The sequence below is a fragment of the Cetorhinus maximus genome, chromosome 16 (genome assembly GCF_964194155.1).
Source record: "Cetorhinus maximus chromosome 16, sCetMax3.hap1.1, whole genome shotgun sequence".
NCBI lineage: Eukaryota > Metazoa > Chordata > Chondrichthyes > Lamniformes > Cetorhinidae > Cetorhinus > Cetorhinus maximus.
In genome coordinates, this window is record NC_135894.1 from 106,246,140 (window position 1) to 106,269,806 (window position 23,667).

At 43.1% G+C, this 23,667-nt stretch overlaps 1 protein-coding gene across 1 annotated transcript in view; it reads right to left on the reverse strand.

Annotated features, from left to right (window-relative positions):
• Positions 1-23,667, reverse strand: part of LOC144691915 (ubiquitin-associated and SH3 domain-containing protein A-like) — a 231,439-nt gene that overhangs the window by 91,068 nt on the left and 116,704 nt on the right. Inside the window, exon 7 of the mRNA XM_078560489.1 lies at positions 18,670-18,733. Coding sequence (XP_078416615.1) covers positions 18,670-18,733 — 64 coding nt within the window. The remainder of the gene's footprint in view (positions 1-18,669; positions 18,734-23,667) is intronic.

Genomic DNA, 23,667 nt, shown 5'->3' on the forward strand with positions numbered 1-23,667 from the left:
CAGAACACAAAATAGGACAGAGTGTTTCGAAAGGGCTAGGAATCTAACTTCAAGCACATCAGATAAAGGGACGACAATGAGAAAGGGGACGGGAAATACAGGACTGAAGGTGTTGTATCTGAATGCACGCAGTATATGAAATAAGGTAAATGAGCTTGTGGCACAGATTGAAATTGGCAGGTATGATGTGGTGGGCATCACGGAGACATGGCTGCAAGGGGATCAGGACTGGGAGCTAAATATCCAAGGATATACATCCTATCGAAAAGATAGGCAGATTGGCAGAGGGGATGGGGTTGCTTTGTTAGTAAGAAATGAAATTAAATCGATAGCAAGAAATGATGTAGGGTCAGATGATATAGAATCTGTGTGGGTAGAGTTGAGGAACCGCAAAGGTAAAAAAACCATAATGGGAGTTATGTACAGGCCTCCGAACAGTAGTCAGGATGTGGGGCACAAGATACACCAGGAGATAGAAAAGGTGTGTAAGAAAGGCAAGGTTACAGTGATCATGGGGGATTTCAATATGCAGGTAGACTGGGAAAATCAGGTTGGTAGTGGATCCCAAGAAAAGGAATTTGTAGAATGTCTACGAGATGGCTTTTTGAAGCAGCTTGTGGTGGAACCCACTAGGGAACAGGCAATTCTAGATTTAGTGATGTGTAATGAGGCAGATTTGATAAGGGAGCTTAAGGTAAAGGAACCCTTAGGAGCAAGTGACCATAATATGATAGAATTTACCCTGCAATTTGAGAGGAAAAAGCTGGAATCAGATGTAATGGTATTACAGTTGAATAAAGGCAACTACAGAGGCATGAGGGAGGAGCTGGCCAGAATTGACTGGGAGATGAGCCTAGCAGGAAAGACAGTGGAACAGCAATGGCAGGAGTTTCTGGGAATAATTTGGAAGACACAGCAAAAATTCATCCCTAGGAAGAAGAAGCATACTAAAGGGAGGACGAGGCAACCATGGCTGACAAGGGAAGTCAGGGACAGCATAAAAGCTAAAGAGAAAGCATACAATGCGGCGAAGAGCAGTAGGAAACCAGGGGATTGGGAAGCCTACAAAGACCAACAGAGGACAACTAAAAAAGAAATAAGGAGGGAGAAGATTAAATATGAAGGTAAACTAGCCAGTAATATAAAAGAAGATTTCAAGAGTTTTTTTAGATATATAAAGGGTAAGAGAGAGGCAAAAGTGGACATTGGGCCGCTGGAAAATGACGCTGGAGAAGTAGTAGTGGGGAACAAAGAAATGGCGGAGGAACTAACTAGGTACTTTGCGTCAGTCTTCACAGTGGAAGACGCGAGTGACATCCCCAAAGTTCAAGAGGGTCAGGGGGCAGAGGTGAGTATGGTGGCCATTACCAAGGAGAAGGTGCTAGGGAAACTGAAAGATCTGAAGGTGGATAGATCACCTGGACCAGATGGATTACACCCCAGAGTTCTGAAGGAGATAGCTGAAGAGATAGTGGAGGCGTTAGTGGTGATCTTTCAGGAATCACTGGAGTCAGGGAGGGTCCCAGAGGACTGGAAAATCGCTAATATAACCCCCCTGTTTAAGAAGGGAGTGAGGCAAAAGACGGGAAATTACAGGCCGATTAGCCTGACCTCGGTCGTTGGTAAGATTTTAGAGTCCATTATTAAGGACGAGATTTCAGAATACTTGGAAGTGCATGGTAAAATCGGGCAAAGTCAGAATGGTTTCATCAAGGGGAGGTCATGCCTGACAAATCTGTTAGAATTCTTTGAGGAGGTAACGAGTAGGTTAGACAAAGGAGAGCCAAAGGATGTTATCTGCTTGGACTTCCAGAAGGCCTTTGACAAGGTGCCGCACAGGAGGCTGCTCAGTAAGATAAGAGCCCATGGTGTTAGAGGCAAGGTACTAGCATGGATAGAAGATTGGCTGTCTGGTAGGAGGCAGAGTGTGGGGATAAGGGGGTCCTTCTCAGGATGGCGGCCGGTGACTTGTGGAGTTCCGCAGGGGTCAGTGTTGGGACCACAACTTTTCACTTTATACACTAATGATCTACATGAAGGAACTGAGGGAATCCTGGCTAAGTTTGCAGATGATACAAAGATAGGTGGAGGGACAGGTAGTATTGAGGAGGCGGAGAGGCTGCAGAAGGCTTTGGACAGGTTAGGAGAATGGGCAAAGAAGTGGCAGATGGAATACATGTGGGGAAGTGTGAGGTCATGCACTTTGGTAGGAAGAATAGAGGCATAGACTATTTTCTAATTGGGGAGAGAATTCAGAAATCTGGAGTGCAAAGGGTCTTGGGAGTCCTAGTCCAGGATTCTCTTAAGGTTAACTTGCAGGTTGAGTTAGTAGTTAGGAAGGCAAATGCAATGTTGGCATTTATTTCAAAAGGACTAGAATATAAAAGCAGGGATGTGCTGCTGAGGCTTTATAAGGCTCTGGTCAGACCACATTTAGAATATTGTGAGCAATTTTGGGCCCCGTATCTCAGGAAGGATGTGTTGGCCCTGGAGAGGGTCCAGGGGAGGTTCACGAGAATGATCCCAGGAATGAAAGGCTTAACATGTGAGGAACGTTTGAGGACTCTGGGTCTGTACTTGATGGAGTTTAGAAGGATGAGGGGGGGATCTGATTGAAACTTACAGAATACTGAAAGGCCTGGATAGAGTGGACGTGGGGAAGATGTTTCCATTAGTAGGAGAGACTAGGACCCGAGGGCACAGCCTCAGAGTAAAGGGAAGACCTTTTAGAACAGAGATGAGGAGAAACTTCTTTAGCCAGAGAGTGGTGAATCTATGGAATTCATTGCCACAGAAGGCTGTGGAGGCCAGGTCATTGAGTGTATTTAAGACCGAGATAGATAGGTTCTTGATTGGTAAGGGGATCAAAGGTTACGGGCAGAAGGCGGGAGAATGGTTTTGAGAAACTTATCAGCCATGATTGAATGGCGGAGCAGACTCGATGGGCCGAATGGCCTAATTTCTGCTCCTATGTCTTATAGTCTTATGGTCTTATTTCTAGTTTCCAAAGTAAAAGTAAGGTCTTTAGTTTGCGTTTAGGCCTCAAGTCTTTTTTTTTCTCTCTTTTTCTTAAAAATAGCTTGTTAAGAATAGGATTGATACTGATGTAAAAAAATAATTATAATAAAGTGTAAAGAGCAGGGGATTCTTCAAGTGTAAAGAGCCACGACACCAAAGTAATTGATTAATAAATTACATAAAATACGATAGTGATGGCAGGATGGGTGATGTGTTGCTGCTGCAGCATGTGGGATCTTCTAGACACCAAGGTAATTCAGAGAAAACACATCTGTAGTAAATATGAGAAACTTCGGATCCGAGTTGAGGATCTAGAGTCTGGGCTGCAACTTTTCCCCTTCAGGGAGGGGAAAGTTACCTGGACACTTTGCTCCAGGAGGTGGTCACATCCCTTAGATTGGGTAATTCAAATTAGGCCTGTGATCAGGGACAGGAGGGTGTGGCTGCAGGTGAGGCATGTATGGGGACCCAGGGGGTAGTGTTTGGGGAGTCTCAGCCCCTGCAATTGTCCAACAGCTACGAGGTTCTTGCAAGCTGTGTGGATGAGATTGGGGATTGCAGGGAGGATGAGAGAATTGATTATGGCACCGTGGTACAGGGAGACATTCAAGTGGGGGGAGGAAATAAGAACATAGTAGTGGTAGGGGACAGTATAATTAGGGGATAGATACTGATCTCTGCAGTCATGAGCATGAGTCCCGAAGGCTGTGTTGCCTGCCCGGCGCCAGGGTTAAGGACATCCCTCAGGTCTGGAGAGGAACTTGAAGTGGGAGGGGAGGGTTCCAGTTGTCGGCGCCCACAATGGTACCAACGACATTGATAGGGCCAGAAAGAGGGTTCTGCTGAAAGAATTTGAACAGTTAGAAGCTAAATTACAAAGCAGAAGGGTATAATCCCGGGATTGCTACCTGAGCCACAGGCAAACTGACATAGGGTAAATAAAGTCAAAGAGTTAAATGTATGGCTCAAAGATTGGTGTGGGAGGAATGGGTTTCAGTTCATGGGGCACTGGTGCCAGTACTGGGGTAGAAGGGAGCTGTTCCAGTGGGATGGGCTTCACTTGAACCATCTGGGACCAGTGTCCTGGTGAACCGAATAACTAGGGCTGTAGAGAGGGTTTTAAACTAAATAGAGGGGGGGAGGGTTCTGGAGAGGGGGCATGTAGGCTTGCAAAGCAAAAGGACATGGCAGCCTTGCAGGGCAGCTATTTAGATAATGATACCCAGAGTGTGACAGGAAGGGACAGAGTGTACAAACATTAAAAAAAATCAGCGAATAAGGTCAAAGGGGGAAAGATGGTGAAAAGGCAAAATTAATGGCTCTTTATTTAAATGCAGTTCATATTTGGAACAAAATTAATTAATTAAAGGCACAAATAGAGGTTAATGGGAATGATCTTATAGCCACTATGGAGACATGGTTACAAGGAGATCGAAGCTGGGAACTAAATATTCAGGGGTATGTAAGTTTTCAAAAGGACAGGCAGGAAGAAAAGGGTGGTGGGGTAGCTTTGTTAGTATGAGATGGAATAAGTACAATAGCAAGAAATGATCTTGGATCTGAAAATGTAGAATCCATATGGGCGGACGTGAGAAACAACAGGGGGCAGAAGACACTTGTGGGAGTAGTCTGTAGGCCCCCTAACAATAGTTATACTATAGGACAGAGAATAAATCAGGGGATAATGAGGGCACATAATAAAGGCAGTACATTAATCATGGGTGACTTTAATATTCATGCAGGTTGGGAAAATCAAATTGGCAGAGGTAGCCACGAACAAGAATTCATAGAGCGTATTCGGGACAGTTTCCTGGCTGTGGATCCAACCAGGGATCAGGCTATTTTGGATCTGGTAATGTGTAATTAGGCAGGTTTAATAAATGATTTCAGAGTAAAGGATCCACTTGGAAACAGTGACCATAATATGGTAGAATTTAGCATTCAGTTTGAGAGAGAGAAACTTGGGTCAGAAACAACTGAGCTAAACTTAAATAAGGGTAATTATAATGTAATGAGACAGAGTTGGCTGGAGTGGACTGGGAAAGGAGTTTAGCAGAAAAGATGGTTGATGAACAATGGTAGGCATTTAAGAAAATAGTTCATGACTCACAACAAAGATATATCCCAGTGAGGAAGAAGGATTCTAGGATAAACCAATCATGGTTAACCAAGGAAGTTAAGGATAGTATCAAATTGAAAGAAAAAACATACAATGTGGCAAACATGAGTGGTAGGCCAGAGGATTGGGTAAGTTTTAAAAACCAACAAAAGATGATGAAGAAAATAATAAAGAACGAGAAAATAAACTTTGAGAGTAAACTAGCAAGTTACAGTCTTACCGGACGGTAAGAGCTTCTTTAAATAGAAGAAAGGAAGAGAGAGGCCAAAGTGAACATAGGCTGCTTAGAGAATGAGGCTGGGGAAATAATAATGGGGAACCAGGAAATGGCAGAGGAGTTGAATAAATACTTTGCATCAGCAAGGGCTCTGACCCAAATTTTTAGTTCCTCTCTGGCCACGGGGGAGGTGCCAGAGGACTGGAGAACAGCTAATGTGGTTCCGCTATTTAAGAAGGGTTGTAGAGATAAGCCAGGGAACTACAGGCCAGTGAGTCTCACGTCAGTGGTAAGGAAACTATTGGAGAAAATTCTGAAGGAGAGAATCTATCTCCACTTGGAAAGGCAAGGTTTGATCAGGTATAGTCAGCATGACTTTGTCAGAGGGAGATCATGCCTAACAAATTTGGTTGAATTTTTTGAGGAGGTGACCAGGTGTGTAGATGAGGGTAGTGCAGTTGTTGTAGTTTATATGTATTTCAGCAAAGCCTTTGACAAGGTCCCACATGGGAGACTTATAAAGAAGGCAAATGCACATGGGATACAGGGTAATTTGATAAGGTGGATTCAAAATTTGCTTAGTTGTAGGAGACAGAGGGTGATGACAGAAGGCTGCTTTACTGACTGGAAGCCAGTATCCAGTGGCGTACCACAGGGATCTGTGCTGGGTCCCCTATTATTTGTCATTTATGTAAATGACATAGATGACTATGTGGGGGGTAGGATTATTAAGTTTGCGGATGACACAAAGATTGGCCGGGTAGTTAACAATGAGGTTGAGTGTCATGGTTTACAGGAAGATATAGACGGGATGGTCAAATGGGCAGATAAGTGGCAGATGGAATTTAACCCTGAAAAGTGTGAGGTGATACACTTTGGAAGGAGTAGTTTGACAAGGAAGTATTCAATGAACGGCATGACACTAGGAAGTTCTGAGGAACAAAGGGACCTTGGCGTGTGTGTCCATAGATCTCTGAAGGTAGAGGAGCATGTTAGTGGGGTGGTGAAAAAGGCATATGGGACACTTGCCTTTATTAATCGAGGCATAGATTACAAAAGTAGGGATGTCATGTTGGAGTTGTATAGAACCTTAGTGAGGCCACAACTGAGTACTGTGTGCAGTTCTGGTCGCCACATTATAGGAAGGATGTGATTGCACTGGAACGGGTGCAGAGGAGATTCACCAGGATGTTGCCTGGGATGAAACATTTAAATTATGAAGAGAGGTTGGTTAGATTTGGGTTATTTTTATTGGAGCAGAGAAGACTGAGGGGTGACCTGATTGAGGTGTACAAGATTATGAGGGGCATGGACAGGGTGGATAGGGAGCAGCTGTTCCCCTTAGTTGAAGGGTCAGTCACAAGGGGGCATAAGTTCAAGGTGAGGGGCAGGAGGTTTAGGGGGCATGTGAGGAAAAACTTTCTTACCCAGAGAGTGGTGACAGTCTGGAATGCGCTGCCTGGGAGGGTGGTGGAGGCGGGTTGCCTCACATCCTTTAAAAAGTACCTGGATGAGCACTTGGCATGTCATAATATTCGAGGCAATGGGCCAAGTGCTGATAAATGTGATTAGGTAGGTAGGTCAGGTGTTTCTCATGTGTCAGTGCAGACTTGATGGGTCAAAGGGCCTCCTACGCACTGTGATTCTGTGATTCAGTCTTCACAGTAGAAGACAAGAATAGCATTCAAAAAATACCAAATTAATAAGGGGCAAAAGTGGGGGAGGAAATAATAACTATCACTGGAGAAAAAGTACTTGCGAAACTAATGGGGCTAAAGGCCGATAAGCCCCCTGGACCTGATGGGTTGCATCCTAGGATATTAAAGGAAGCTACAGAGATAGTGGATGCACTGGTAGTAATCTTCCAAATATCCTTAGATTTTGGAAAAGTCCCAGGGGATTGTAAAACTGCCAATGTAATATCCTTATTCAAAAAGGGAGCTTGACAAAAAGCAGGTAATTATAGGCCAGTTAGCTTAACATCTGTTATTGGGAAAATCTTAGAATCTATTATAAAGGATGTAATAGCAGAGCATTTAAAAATACATAATATAATCAAGCAGAGTTAGCATGGCTTCATGAAAGGGAAATCATGCCTGACAAATTTATTAGAATTCTTTGAGGAGGTAACAAGCAGGATAGATAAAGGGGAACCAGTAGATGTAATATATTTGGATTTCCAAAAGACGTTCGATAACGCACTACAAATAAGGTTACTTTATCAGATAAGGGCCCATGGTGTTGGGGGTAGTATATTAGCATGGATAGAGGATTGGCTAACTAATAGAAGACAGAGAGTTGGGATAAGGGGGGCATTTTCAGAATGGCAACCTGTAACTAGTGGAGTGCCACAGGGATTAGTGCTGGGGCCTCAATTATTTACAATATATATTAATGACTTAGATGAGGGAAGTGAATATATTATTGCCAAATTTGCAGATGACACAAAAATATGTTGGAAGGCATGTGGTGAGGATGACACAAAGAATATACAGAGGGATGTAGACAGGATAAGCGAGTGGGCAAAAACCTGGCGGATGGAATATAACATGGGATAATGAGAGGTTATGCACTTTGGCAGGAAGAATAAAGGAGATGAATATTATTTAAATGGAGAAAGACTGCAGAAAGCTGCAGCACAGAGGGATTTGGGAGTCCTTGTGCATGAATTCCAAAAAGCCAACGTATAAGTTCAGCAGGTAATAGGGAAGGCAAATGGAATGTTGGCCTTTATTACAGAGGGAATGGAGTATAAAAATAGGGAAGTCTTGCTAAAACTATACAAGGCACTATTTAGGCCACACCTAGAATACTATGAACAATTTTTGGTCCCCTTATCTAAGGAAAGATATACTGGTATTGGAGGCAGTCCAAAGAAGGTTCATTAGGTTGATCCCGAGTATGGAGGGATTTTCTTATGAGGAGAGGTTGAGTAGGTTGGGCCTGTACTCATTGGAATTTAGAAGAATGAGGGGCAACCTTGTTGAAACATGTAAGATTCTTAGGGGACTTGACAGGGTAGATGCTGAGAGGTTGCTTCCCCTTGTGGGAGAGTCTAGGACCAGAGGGCATAATCTCAGAGTAAGGGGTCACCCATTTAAAACAGAGATAAGGAGGAATTTCTTCCCTCTGAGGGTAGTGAATCTGTGGAATTCTTTACCGCAGAGGGCTATAGAGGCTGGGTCGTTAAGTATATTCAAAGCTGAGATAGACAGATTTTTAATCAGTAAGGAAATCAAGGGTCATGGGAAAAGGCAGGAAAATGGAGTTGAGGATTATCAGATCAACCATGATCTCATTGAATGGCGGAGCAGACTCACTGGACCGAAAGGCCAACTTCTGCTCCTACTTTTTATGGTCTTATCTTTGGGGGCTGCCCTTTGCTGACTGGGGACATGCCCCCCCTCCATAAGATAGAGCCCCCCCTTTTCTTCTTATCCGTCTGCAGCCTCAAACTCGCCCGCCCGCCACCCTCCCCACACCTATCCCTGAGCTGCCCAAACCCTCACTGCCAAAGACCCCAGACTCACATGGCTCTGGGATCCATGGGCCTTCTTCCTCCTCCTCTTGCAGTCTCTGCAGTGCCCGCTTGGCCCTTTTTAGCCCCCCCATTGCGCCTTATGGCTGCGGTGCAGACCAGCGTGGGGCATGTCAGCTCCATGCCGGCTTTGCTTCCGGGGCGGGGATGGGGCGCACTCCCTCCCCCCCCTTAATATTCAGCCCAACAAGCCTCTGAGGGGAAAAAAATTCTCCTTACCTCAGTCTTAAATGGGAGACCTCTAACTTTTAAACTGAGTCCCGTAGTTCTGGACTCCCCCACAAGAGGACACATCATCCTAGCATCCACCCTGTCAAATCCCCTCAGAATCTTATATGTTTCAATAAGATCATCTCATTCTTCTAAAGTCCAATAGATCTTGGTCCAACCTGTCTAACCTATCTTCATAAGATAATCCCTTCATCCCAGGAATCAGTTGTGAACCTTCTCTGGGCAGATTCTAACGCAATTATATCCTTTCTTAAGTAAGGAGACCAACATTGTACACAGTACTCTAGATGTGGTCTAACTAAGCCCCTGTACAGCTGCAGCAACACTTCCCTACTTTTCTATAAAAATTCAATAAACGCCAATATTCCATTTGCCTTCCTAATCACTCGCTGTACCTGCAAACCAATATTTGTCATTCTTTATTTATTTAGCAAATGCAAATCCCCGATAGTCTCCTCATTTGCTGAGTTTAAGATGATTAGCCCACCACTTATTCTGTAAAAAGGACACTCTGCTGTAATGTGCAACATTGTTTGTGTCTTTCCACAAGTACATAAGGGGTTTGTACTGAGGCCCCAGCAGTGGAGGCTGGCTGTACAGGGGCCCTGGCCTGTCATGAGACTGTTTAGCAATGACCACTCTCACCAAAAGCTTTATGGCATTTTGTAATTCATGTACCAGGACTCCCACATCCCTCAGTAATATAGAGTTCTACAGTCTCTTTCCATTTTAAAAATATATTGCTCTTCTATTCTTCTTGCCAAGTGGAAGTGAACAAGTTCACATTTTTCCACATTATACTCCATTCGCTAAATTTTTGCCCACTCACTTAACACATCTAAATGTCCTCTTGACAATTTAGTTTCCTACCTATCTTTGTGTCATCAGCAAATTTAGTAACCATACATTCAATCCCGTCATCCAAGTCATTAATATAGATTGTAAATAATTGAGTCCCCAGTACTAATCCCTTTGGCACTCCACTAGTAATAGCTTGCCAACCCAAAAATGACCCATTTAAGCCTACACTCTGTTTCCTGTTAGCGAACCAATCCTCTATCCATGCTAGTATGTTACCCCCTAAACCATGGGCACTTATTTTGTGTAGTATCCTTTGATGTGGCACCTTATCAAATGCCTTCTGGAAATCCAAGTACACCACGTCTACAGGTTCCCCTTTATCTACCTTGCTTGTTACTTCCTCCAAAAGCTGTAATAACTTTGTCAAACACGATTTCTCTTTCACAAAACCATATTGACTCTGCCTGATTATATTAAGAATTTTAAATGTCCTGCTATTCCCTCCTTAATAATGGACTCTAGCATTTTCCCTATAACAAACGTTAAGCTAGATGGCCTAAAGTTTCCTGCTTTCTGTCTCCCTCCTATATTTCATAGGATTTAATTTGTTGCCCATGAAATGTCAGCAATATCAAAATGTTAATTTCCTAATGTCATAAATTTGATGTGACGATATCTTGCTGAAATTGTATAGAGTCTTGGAGTATTGTGTGGAGTTTTGGTCTCCTTATCTAAGGAAGGATATACTTGCCATAGAGGGAGTGCAACAGAGGTTCACCAAACTAATCCCTGGGATGGCGGGATTGTCTTATAAAGAGAGATTGAGGAAACTGGGGCTGTATTCTCTCAAATTTCAATGAATGAGAGGTGCTCTCATTGAAACTTACAAAATTCTTATAGGGTGTGACAGGGTAGATGTGGATAGGATGCTTCCCCTGGCTAGTGACTTTCGAACTAGGGGACATAATCTCAGAATAAGGAAAGGCCATTTAAGACTGAGATGAGGAGGAATGTCTTCACTCAGAGGTAGGTGAACCTTTGGAATTCTCTGCCCCAGAGGACTGCGGAAGTTCAATCATTGAGCATGTTCAAGACAGAAATCGATTGATTTCTGGAGACTAATGACATCAAGGGATATGGGGATAATGTGGGAAAGTGGCATTTAGATAGATTGTCAGCCTTGATATAGTTGAAAGGCAGAGCAGGCTCGATGGGCTGAATGGCCTACTCCCGATCCTATGTTCTTAAATTTTGTACACCAATTTTACCGGAATGTATACAATCTTAAAATGGTCTTACTATTTTTCTCTATAAACAATGACTCATCCTCTGACCAATAGGTGGCACTTTAACATCTTGTCATTCATTGGCACATCTCAACACATTGCTCTGGCCAAAATATCATGGTCTAACTTTTGATCTTGTTCTTGCTCAAAGTGCTAATCCTGCTCCTGCTCCTGATCCTAATCTGATTCTGCTCCTGATCCTAATCCTGATACTGCTTCTCAACCTGTTGCTGCTGCTGCCAATACTGATCCTGATACTACTCCCGGTCCTGTACCCGATCCTGCACATATACACATAAGGAACAGGAGTAGACCATATAACCCTTAGAGTCTGCTCTGCCATTCATTAAAATCTTGGCTGATCTTCTGCCTCAATTCCACTTTCCCTCCTGCTCCTCATGTATCTTGATAGAACAAAATTCTATTTCAGCCTTAAGTATATTCAATTATGGAACATCCACAACTCCCTGGGCTAGAGAATCCCAAAGATTCACAACCCTTTGAGTGAGGAAATTTATCTTCATCTTAGTCCTAAATGATCAGCCCCTTATCCTGAGACTGTGCCCCTGTGTTTTAGATTCCACAGCCAGGGAAAACAATCACTCAGAGTCTACCCTGTCAAACCCCTTCAAAATCTTGTAGGTTTCACCGAGATCACCTCTCATTCTTGTAAAATCCAGAGAATATAGACCTAATTTGCTCACCCTCTCATCATAGGACAACCCTTTCATCCCAGGAACCAATCTAGTAGATCTTCACTGTAATGCCTCCCTTGCAAGTATATCCTTTTACAAAAGCAAAATACTGCAGATGTTGGAAATCTGAAATAAAAACAGAAAATGCTGGAAATACACAGCAGGTCAGAATCATCTTGGTGAGAGAAACAGGGTTAACTTTCCAGGTCAATGACCCTTCATCAGAACATTATGGACTTGAAACATTAACGTTGTTTCTCTCCACAGATGCTGCCAGACCTGCTGAATATTTTTATTTATTCTTTTCATGGGATGTGGCATTGCTGGCTAGGCCAGCAGTTATTGCCCATCCCTAATTTCCCCTGAGAAGGTGGTGGTGAGCTGCCTTCTTGAACCGCTGCAGTCCATGTGGTGTAGGTACACCCACAGTGCTGTTAGGAAGGGAGTTCCAGGATTTTGACCCAGCGACAGTGAAGGAACGACAATATATTTCCAAGTCAGGATGGTGAGTGACTTGGAGGGGAACTTCCAGGTGGTGGTGTTCCCATCTATCTGCTGCCCTTGTCCTTCTAGATGGTAGTGGTCGGAGGTTTGGAAGGTGCTGTCTAAGGAGCCTTGGTGAATTGTTACAGTGCACCTTGTACACTGCTGCCACTGTAAGTCAGTGGTGGAGGGAGTGAATTTTGAAGGTGGTGGTTTCGAAGGAGGCTAGGGAAAGATGGTGGGGTAACTCTGTTAATTAAGGATGACATTAGTACTGGAATGAGGGATGACCTTAGCTTGAAAGAGCAAAATGTAGAATCAGTTTGGTGGAGATAAGAAGTAGGAAAGATAAAAGGTCACTTGAGGGGGTAGTTTATAGGCCCCTGAATAGTAATCACACTGTGGAAAAAATATAAGAAATAAATGAGGCGGTACAGCAATAATCATAGGTGACTTTAATTTCCACGTAGATTGGATGAATCCAATTGGAAAAGGTAAAGAAAATGTGTTCATGGAGTGTATTTGGGACAATTTCCTAGAGCAGTACATGCTGGAGCCAACCAGGGAGCAGGCTATTATAGATCTAGTGCAATGACACAAGATTAATTAACCTCATAGTAAAGAGGCCTCTAGGCGACAGTAACCACAACATGATAGAATATCTTTGATGGGGAGCAGTGTGGTTCTAAGACTAGTGTTTTATAAGGATATGAGCACAGAGTTGGCAAAGTGAACTAGGAAGCTCGATTAAAAGGTAAAACAGTAGAGATGCAGTGGCAGGCTTTTAAGGAGATATTTAATAACTCTCAGCAAAGACTTATCCCAATGAGAAAGAAAGGCTCTTTCAGGTGGCTGAATAAGGAAGTTAAGGATAGCATCAAATTGAAAGAAATACTGTACAAATCTGTGAAGGTATAGTGGTTGGTCAGAAGTTTAACAGATTGTAAGAACCAGCAAATAAAAATTACAATAATAATAAAGAGGGAGAAATTAGAGTATGAGAAAAAGCTAGCTAGATATATAAAAACAGATGGTAAGAGTTTCTACAAGTATTTAAGCAGAAAAAGAGTTACTAAAGTGAGTGTTGGAGAGTGAGTTTGGGGAATTAATAATGGAAAATGAGGAAACGTTGAACAGGTAGTTTGTGTCTGTCTTCATTATAGAAGGCTTAGAAAACTTCCCAAAAATCCTTGAAAATTGAGAGATGAAAGAGAGAGAGGAACTTAAAACAATCACCATCACTAGGGAAAAGGTACTGGGAAAATTATTAGACCAGAAGGCTGACAAGGACCAGATGTCCTACATCCTCGGGACTTAAAAGAAGTGGGTGCAGAGATAATAGATGCATTGGTTACAATCTTCAAAATTCCTTAGATTCAGGAAGTGTCCCAGTGCATTGGAAAATAGCAAATGGCAAGAAAGGAAGGAGACAGAAAGCAGGGAACTATAGGCCAGTTAGCCTAACATCTGTCAGACAGAAATTGTTATAGTCCATTATTAAAGGGGTAATAGCAGGATACTTAGAAATTTTTAAAAATTCATTTATGGGATGTGGGCTTCGCTGGCTAGGCCAGCATTTATTGCCCATCCTTAGTTGCCCTTGAGAAGGTGGTGGTGAGCTGCCTTCTTGAACCGTTGCAGTCCATATGGTGTAGGAAAACACATGATGCTATAACGAAAGGAATTCCAGGATTTTGATCCAGCAACAGTGAAGGAACGGCGATATATTTCCAAGTTGGAATGGTGAGTGGCTTGGAGGGGAACTTCTAGGTGGTGGTGTTCCCATGTGTCTGCTGCTCTTGTCCTTCTAGTTGCTAGTGGTTGTGGGTTTGGAAGTGCTGTTTAAGGAGCCTTGGTGAATTCCTGCAGTGCATCTTGTAGATGGTACACACTGCTGCTATTGTGCGTTGATGGTGGAGGGAGTGAATGTTTGTGGATGTGGTGCCAATCAAATGGGCTACTTTGTCCTGGATGGTGTCAAGCTTCTTGAGTGTTGTGGGAGCTACACTCATCCAGGCAAGTGGGGAGTATTCCATCACATTCCTGACTTGTGCCTTGTAGGCGATGGACAGGCTTTGGGGAGTCAGGAGGTGAGTTACTTGTTGCAGGATTCCTAGCCTCTGACCTGCTCTTGTAGCCACAGTATTTATATAGCTAGTCCGGTTCCTTTTCTGGTCAATGGTAACCCCTAGGATGTTGCAAGTGGGGTATTCAGTGATGGTAATGCCATTGAACATCAAGGGACGATGGTTAGATTCTCTCTTGTTGGAGATGGTCATTGCCTGGCACTTGTGTGGCGCCAATGTTACTTGCCATTTGTCAGCCCAAGCCTGGATATTGTCCAGGTCTTGCCACATTTGGACATGGACTGCTTCAGCATCTGAGGAGTCACGAATGGTGTTGAACATTGTGCAATCATCCGCGAACATCCCCACTTCTGACCTTATGATGGAAGGAAGGTCATTGATGAAGCAGCTGAAGATGGTTGGGCCTAGGACACTATCCTGAGGAACTCCTGCAGTGATGTCCTGGAGCTTAGATGACTGACCTCCAACAACCACAACCATCTTCCTTTATGCTAGTTATGACTCCAACCAGTGGAGAGCTTTCCCCTTGATTCCCATTGACTCCAGTTTTATTAGGGCTCCTTGATGCCACACTCAGTCAAATGCTGCCTTGATGTCAAGGGCAGTCACTCTCACCTCACCTCAGGAGTTCAGCTCTTTTGTCCATGGTTGAACCAAGGCTGTAATGAGGTCAGGAGCTGAGTGGCCCTGGCGGAACCCAAATTGAGCATCATTGAGCAGGTTATTGCTAAGCAAGTGCCACTTGATAGCACTGTTGATGACCCCTTCCATTACTTTACTGATGATCGAGAGTAGACTGATGGGGTGGTAATTGGCCTGGTTGGATTTGTCCTGCTTTTTGTGTACAGGACATACCTGGGAAATTTTCCACATAGCTGGGTAGATGCCAGTGTTGTAGCTGTACTGGAACAGCTTGGCTAGGGGTGCGGCAAGTTCTGGAGCACAAGTCTTCAGTACTATTGCCGGAATATTGTCAGGGCCAATAGCCTTTGCAGTATCTAGTGCCTTCAGCCATTTCATGATATCATGTGGAGTGAAACGAATTGACTGAAGACTGGCATCTGTGATGCTGGGGACCTCCGGGGGAGGCCGAGATGAATCATCCACGCGGCACTTTCTGGCTGAAGATTGTAGCAAATGCTTCAGCCTTATCTTTTGCACTGCTGTGCTGGGCTCCTCCTTCATTGAGGATGGGGATATTTGTGGAGCTTCCTCCTTCAGTGAGTTTTTTAATTGTCCACCACCATTCACAACTGGATGTGGCAGGACTATCAGAGCTTAGAAATGATCCATTGGTTGTGGGATCGCGTAACTCCGTTTATCACTTGCTGCTTATGCTGTTTGGCACGCAAGTAGTCCTGTGTTATAGCTTCCCCAGGTTGACACCTCATTTTTAGGTATGCCTGGTGCTGCTCTTGGCATGCCCTCCTGCACTCTTCATTGAACCAGGGTTGATCCCCTGGCTTGATGGTAATGGTAGAGTGGGGTATATGCCAGGCCATGAGGTTACAGATTATCTGTGAGTACAATTCTGCTGCTGCTGATGGCCCACAGCGCCTCATGGATTCCCAGTCTTGAGTTGCTAGATCTGTTTGTAATCTATCCCATTTAGCACGGTGATAGTGCCACTCAGCGCAATAGAGGGTATCCTCAATGTGAAGATGGGACTTCATCTCCACAACGACTGTGCCGATACTGTGATGGACAGATGCATCTGCAGCAGGCAGGCTGGTGAGGATGATTTCAAGTATGTATTTCCCTCTTGTTTGTTCCCTCACCACCTGCCGCAGACCCAGTCTAGCAGCTATGCCATTTAGGACTCGGCCAGCTCGGTCAGTAGAGGTGCTACTGAGCCACTCTTGGTGATGGACATTGAAGTCCCCCCACCCAGAGTACATCCTGTGCCCTTGCCACCCTCAGTGCTTCCTTCAAGTGGTATTCAACATGGAGGAGCACTGACTCCTCAGCTGAGGGAGGGCGGTACGTTGTAATCAGGAGGTTTTCTTGCCCAAGTTAACCTGATGCCTTGAGACTTCATGGGGTCCCGAGTCAATGTTGCAGACTCCCAGGGCACCTCTCTCCTGACTGCATAAACACTGTATACAGTGATCAGTATAGACCATACTGATGGTGATGGCAGAGTCTAGGACATTATCTGTAAGATAGATTCTGTGAGGATGACTATGTCAGGCTGTTGCTTGACTAGCCTTTGAGACAGCTCTCCCAATTTTGGTACGAGCCCCCAGATGTCAATAAGGAGGACTTTTCAGGGTCAACAGAGCTGAGATTGCTGTTGTCGTTTCCGGTGCCTAGGTCGATCCCACGTGGTCTGTTTGACTTCATTCGTTTTTTGGGGCTTTATAGCGGTTTGATAAAACTGAATGGCCTGCTAGGCCATTTAAGAGTCAGTCACATTGCTGTGGGTCTGGAGTCACATGTAAGACAGAGCAGGTGAGGGTTTTTATGACAATTGACAATGCAATCATAGTCATCATTGGACTTTTAATTCAAGACTTTTATTCAATTCAAATTTCACAATCTGCCATGGACTGGATTTGAACCCTAGTCCCCACAGTATTACTCTGGGTCTCTGGATTATTAGTCCAGTGACAATATCACTACACCACCGCCTCCCCATAATGAGATCAGGCAGAGTCAACATCAGTTTGTGAAAGGGAAAGCAGGTTTAACTAATATATTAAAGTTATTTGGTGAGGTAACAAGCAACATGGACAAAGGGCAACCTGTAGATGTGATGTACTTGGATTTCAAAAAGGCATTTGATAAGGTGCTGCATCAAAGTTTGCTACACAAAATAAGAGCTCATGCTATAGGGGGTAACAGATTAGCATGGGTGATGGATTGGTTAGCTAACTAGGAAGCAGAGAGTAGGGATAAATGGGTCACTTTTAGGTTGGCAAGTTGTAACTAGTGGGGTGCCACAGGGATCAGTGTTGGGCTCAACGATTTTCAATCTCTATCAATGACTTGGATGAATGTATAGTAGCTAAATTTGCCAATGACGCCAAGATAGGTTAGAAGGTAAGTTGTCAAGAGGAAGCAAAGAGTCTACCAAGGGATATAGATAGCTAAGGTGAGTGGGCAAAAAAATGTCAGATGGAGTATAATGTGGGAAAATGTGAACTTGTCCACTTTGGCAGGAAGAATAGAAAAGCAGTATACCACTTAAGTGGAAACAGATTGCAGAATTCTACGTTACAGAGGCATCTGGGTGTCCTGGTACATGAATCACAAAAAAGATAGTTTGCAGGTACAGCAAGTAATTAGGAAAGCCAATGGAATATTGGCATTTATGCAAGGGGAATGAAATATAAAAGTAGGGAAGTTTTACTGCAGCTGTACAAGGTCTTGGTGAGATAATGTCTGGAGTAATGTTTTGGTCTCCTTATTTAAAAAAAGGATATAAGTCCATTAGAAGCGGTTCAGAGAAGGATTCGTTCCTGGGATGAAGGGGTTGTCTTATGAAGAAAGGTTGAACAGGTTAGGCCCATACCCATTGGAGTTTAGGAGAATGAGAGGTGATCTTATTGAAACATATAAGATCCTGACGGAACTCGATAGAGTAGATACCAGGAGGATGTTTCCTCTTGTCGGGAAGACTAGAACTAGGGGGCACAGTTTAAAAATAAGAGGTCTCCCTTTTAAGGCAGAGTTGAGGAGAATTTCTTTCTCTCAGATAGTCGATAGTACATGAAATTCTCCTTTCAGAAAGCAGTGGAGGTTGGGTATTCAAGGCAGAGTTAGTCAGATTTTTGATATACAAGGGAGTCAAGGGTTATGGGGGGGCAGACAGGGAAGTGGAATTGAGACCACAACCAGGGTCAGCCATGATCTTATTTAAGGCGGTGCAGGTCCAAAGGGCCAAATGGCTTACTGCTGCTTCTCAGTCCTATGTTCCTATGATTCTGGGAAAGATTTCTAATCCCAATGTGGCAGGTTCAGAATTTAAAATCAGATTTTTAAAAAGCCTGAAAATAAAAAGTTGGATATCAGTAAAGTGACCATGAAGTGCCAGGTTATTATAAATGCCAGCCCCAACATCTCGAGCTCAGTTTCTAACTGTATTTGTAGCACAAAGATGTTTTAGGTGAAATAAATCCCTATTATTTGGTGAAAAAAGTTTACTAAGACCTTTATCTGCTGTACAGGAATTGATTGTGTTTTTATAATTACCTGTGATTCGAGAAGTTTATGAATACTGTTTGTTGCTTGTGGCTGTGAAGACACAAGAATTCCACTTTGTGAAGATGAAAGATTATGTTCATTAACACTCGTGGAGGTTCTCACTAGTGTCTGACAAAAAGCATATGTCCTATTAAAAAAATGTGTGAATTAGAATCATAAACCAAAGAAATTCATGATATAATGAATTAATTTGTCACAAATATTACAATGATTTTTTCAATAATCAATAGCACTCCTAATTTCAATGTGATCATATTATATGATCAGAATTACTATTTAAAAAGTCACCTCATATTTATCCTATTGCTATACATTACAACCTGAATGGGAATCAACTTGCTGGTTATAGCCTTAGATATCTACAAATCCCTGATGTATTTTATATGAGGTAGAGTAGCTGAGTGATCTGAGACATTCCAGCTGCACAATGCACCTGTGCTGTTTCTGGTGCATTATTGCGGGAAGTCTGTGTCGGAAGTATGCAGAGCAGGCGTACTGATTTGACACCAGCAGTACTATTTGCGATGTGAACTCTCCAGAGGAGAACCCTCTCTTTAAACTCACACAATTGTATATGTGTTCAGCAGCAGGAAGCAACCCCACCCTCAGCTGGCTGTTATTGATTTAGTCAAGGTGTTTGTTGATTTGTACTGTTATCTGAGGTTAGTGAAATCTACAGGAAGCAGTGTGGGACTTGAAAATTTTGATTCTGATTTCAAGGGCTTTGCTCCCATATGTGGGTACTGTAGTTTCAGTCCTCCTTGCCTGCAAATGACAGGGAGAAAGAGCAGAGATAATACTGAGCAGAACAAGCTGAAGGAAGAGGGAGGAGGAGGGGGAGAAAGACTCACAGCAGAATCACAGAATTCTTACAGCACTGAAGGAGGCCATTTGGCCTGTCATGTCTGTGCCAGCTCTATGAATGAGTAATTCACCTAGTACTATTCTCCCACCTTCTTCCCATAACCCTGCACATTCTTCCTTTTCAGATAATAACGTAAATTCATCTTGAATAATTTGATTGCACTTGCCTCCACCATACTATCAGATGGCATATTCCAGATCCTAACCACTCGATGCATGAAAAAGTTTCTTCTCATCTCCATTTCTCCTTTTGCAAATTACCGCAAATCTGTGCCACCTTGTTCTCGATGCATGTACCAATGGGAACAGTTTCTCTCTATCTACTCTGTTCAGACCCTTCATGATTTTGAACACCTCTAAGAAATCTCCTCTCAACCTTCTCTTCTCCAAGGAAAACAGTCCCAATGTCTTCAATCTATCTACAGAACTGAAGTAGGAGGCCATATCCACATTGAGTCTTCAGGGAGCTATTCTCATACCTCAGCCTCAGTAAGGCACAATGTGTCATACATCACAGCTTCACCAAGGAGGTCCTCACTGAAATCTGCCACCTATTGGAACACAAACAGCAGCCTCAAAGCAGGGCGAGGACAGCATTGCCAGTGACTATAATGTGATTGTGGACATGAATTTTTATGTGTTAGGTTTTTTCCAGGCTGGAGCAGATGATATTTACGGTATCTCTGAGTTCCCATCTGCTGAAGAAGTGGTGCCACTGAGGCTCTCTATTCAATGAGAGCTGAATACATTTCATATTGGGGCCAGTTAGCTCAGTTGGCTAAAAGTGTGGTGCAGAATAGGACCAACAGCATGGATTCAATCCCTGAACTGGCTGAGGTATTTCTTGGGGCCTGTCCCCTCACCTTGTCCCATAGTGATATCGTCACACAATCCATGATCAGCAACCCTCAGTGGACAGCAAAGGGTGAAGTAGAGAAACATCCTGTACTGATCATCCACTGCAGCTCTCAAGCTAGACAAATGTCTTAGATTTTCCTTACCTCTGGGATCAAATTAAAGCAGCTGAGAAGGTGGGGTCAGCAGCACATACCCTTCTCACAGAATCACAGAATCACAGAACCCTTCCTTCACTATTATCAAATTCCTTAGTGTAGGTATAGCTGTAAAAAGGGTGACCTTTGAAATCACTGTCAGGTTAGAAATGCCCAAACAATGGGGAGTCTACCACTACTACATTTCATTCAGACAGAAACAGTGAGGAGTGAGTACGCCAGGATAGTGGGCTGCAGCATGGTGTCGGGTGCCATTGACTGCAGATACGTTGCTCTGCAGATGCTGCATCTACATTTAGAGATGTACAGCAACCAGAAAGAGATTCAACCCCCTCAAAGTCCAGCTGGCATCTGACCATATTCAGCTTATCATCCCAATACCCTGCCAGCAACCTGGTGCCCTTATGCTATGCCAGTCTGCTGTACCATCAGCGAGAGGCCAGAGAGTGATGACTGATTGATAAAGACTATCCACTGACTCGCGCCTCTGGTGTGCAATCTACAGATGTGAGCAGCATGTGTATAACAAAAGCCATGCGGCCACACAGAATGTCATCGAGCAGGCCATTCAGGTGCTAAAGGAATGCTCCTTCATAAGAGCATAGGAAATAGGAGCAGAAGTAGGTCATTCGGCCCCTCAGCCCTGCTCCATCATTCAATAAGATTTCAATAAGATCATAACTAATGTGACTGTGCCTTGAACTCCACTTGCCTGCATTTTGCATCTGTCTTTACCCAGGGAGAAGATGCTACCCAGGCCATGAAATAGAAAGTAATTCAGACACTAGAGGGGTTTAAAATTGATAAGGAGAAGGTATTGGATTTCCTATCTGTATTTAAAGTTGATAAGGCACCAGGACTGAGTGAGACGTATCCAAGGATGATGAGGTAAATAGAGTGGAAATTGCAGAGGTACTGGTCAGAATTTTCCAGTCTTCCTTAGACTCAGGGGTGGTCCTGGAGGACTGGAGAATTGCAAATGTTACACCCTTGTTCAAAAAAGGGTGTAAAGATTATCCCAGTAACTACAGGCCAGTCAGTTTAACTTCACTGCTAGGGAAGAATCTGGAAACAATAATAAGGGACATAATTAATAGTCACATGGACAAATTAAGGAAAGCCAGCATGAATTTGTTAAGGGTAAATTGTGTTTAACTAACTTGCTGGAGTTTCTTGAAGAGGAACAGAGAGGATTGATGAGGGCAATGCTGTTGACGTGGTGTATGTGGACTTCCAAAAGGTATTTGATAAATTGCCGCACAACAGTCTTGTGAGCAAAATGCACAATTTCTCACTTCTCTGAATTCCATTTTTCTGTCCTCCTCACCACTGCATTGATATCTTCCTGCAGTCTACAGCTTTCTTACTCACTCTCAACTATATGGTCAATTTTTGTACTATCAGCAAACTTCTTAATCATGCCTCCTGCATTTAAGTCTAAACCTTTGATATAAACCATGAAAAGCAAGGGACCCAATACTGAGCCCAGCAAAACACCACCAGAAACAACCTTCTAGTCACAAAAATCATCTGTTGATCATTACCTTAGCTTCTTGCCACTTGCAAAAGCGAATTGGCAAATTAGGTTAAGGGATAGGCCAATAGAGATGCAGTGGTTAATATTTAAGGCGATATTTCAGAATGCACAGAATAATACATTCCAACAAATAAGAATAAGTCCGAGGGACGAACACACCATCCATGGTTAACTAGAAAGGTTAAAGATAGTATCAAACTTAAAGGAAAAGTATATCATTGTGCAAAGGTAGGTGGTAGGTCAGATGATTGGACAGAATATAAGAAACATCAAAGAATGACTAAAAGACTAATAAGAAGGGAAAAATAAGAAAGAAAACTAGCCAAAAATATAAAAACAGATAGTAAGATTTTTTATAAATATTTAAAAAAAAGAGTTAACAAAGTGAGCATTGCTTCTATAGAAAGTGAGTCTGGAGAACTGATAATGGAAAACAAAGAGATGGCAGATGAATTGAACAGATATTTTGCATCAGTTTTCACTTTAGAGGATACAAGCAAAATCCCAGAAGCAGCTATAAACCAGGAAATGGAAGTGGGGAAGGAAGTCAGGAAAATTACAGTCACCAGGGCAGTGGTACTGAGTAAATTGTTGGAGCTGCGGCTGATAAGTGCCCGAGTTCTGATGGACTTCACCCTCGGGTCTTAAAAGAAGTGTCCAGTGAGATAGTTGACGCATTGGTTTTAATTTTCCCAAACTCCCTAGATTCGGGGAAGGTCCCATTAGATTGGAAGATAGCAAATGTAACTCCATTATTCAAAAAGGGAGGAAGACAGAAAGTGGGAAACTAAAGGCCAGTTAGCTTAAAATGTTAGAATCTATTATTAAAAAGTTATAGCAGGGCATTTGGATAAGTTCAAGGTCATCAGGCAGAGTCAACATGGTTTTGTGAAAGGGAAATTGTGTTTAACCAACTTATTGGAGTTCTTTGAGGAAGTAACATGTGCTGTGGATAAAAGGGTGGATGTGCTGTGGATAAAAGGTGGATGACTATACTTAGATTTCCAGAAGGCATTTGATAAAGTGCTACATCAATGGTTATTGTGGAAAATAAAAGCTCATGGTATAGGGGGTAACATATTGGCATAGATAGAAGATTGGCTGGCTAACAGGAAGCAGAGGGTAGGCATAAATGTTAAGTGAGTGGGCAAAGATCTGGCAAATGAGTACAATGTGGAAAAATGTGAAATTGTCCATTTTAGCAGGAAGAATAAAAGAAAAGCATATTATCTAAATGGTGAGAGACTGTAGAGTTCTGAGGTGCAGAGGCATTTGGGTTTCCTAGTGCACGAATCACAAAAGGTTAGTATGCAGGTACAGCGGGTAATTAGGAAAGCTAATAGAATGTAATCATTTATTGTGAAGGGAATTGATTACAAAAGTAGGGAGGTTATGCTTCAGTTATACAGGGCACTAGTGAGGCCACATCTGGAGTATTGTTTACGGCATTGGTCGCCTTACTTAAGGAAAGATGTAAATGCGTCGGAAGCAGTTCAGAGAAGGTTTAAAAGACTAATACCTGGAATGGGTGGGTTGTCTTATGAGGAAAGGTTGGACAGGTTAGGCTTGTGT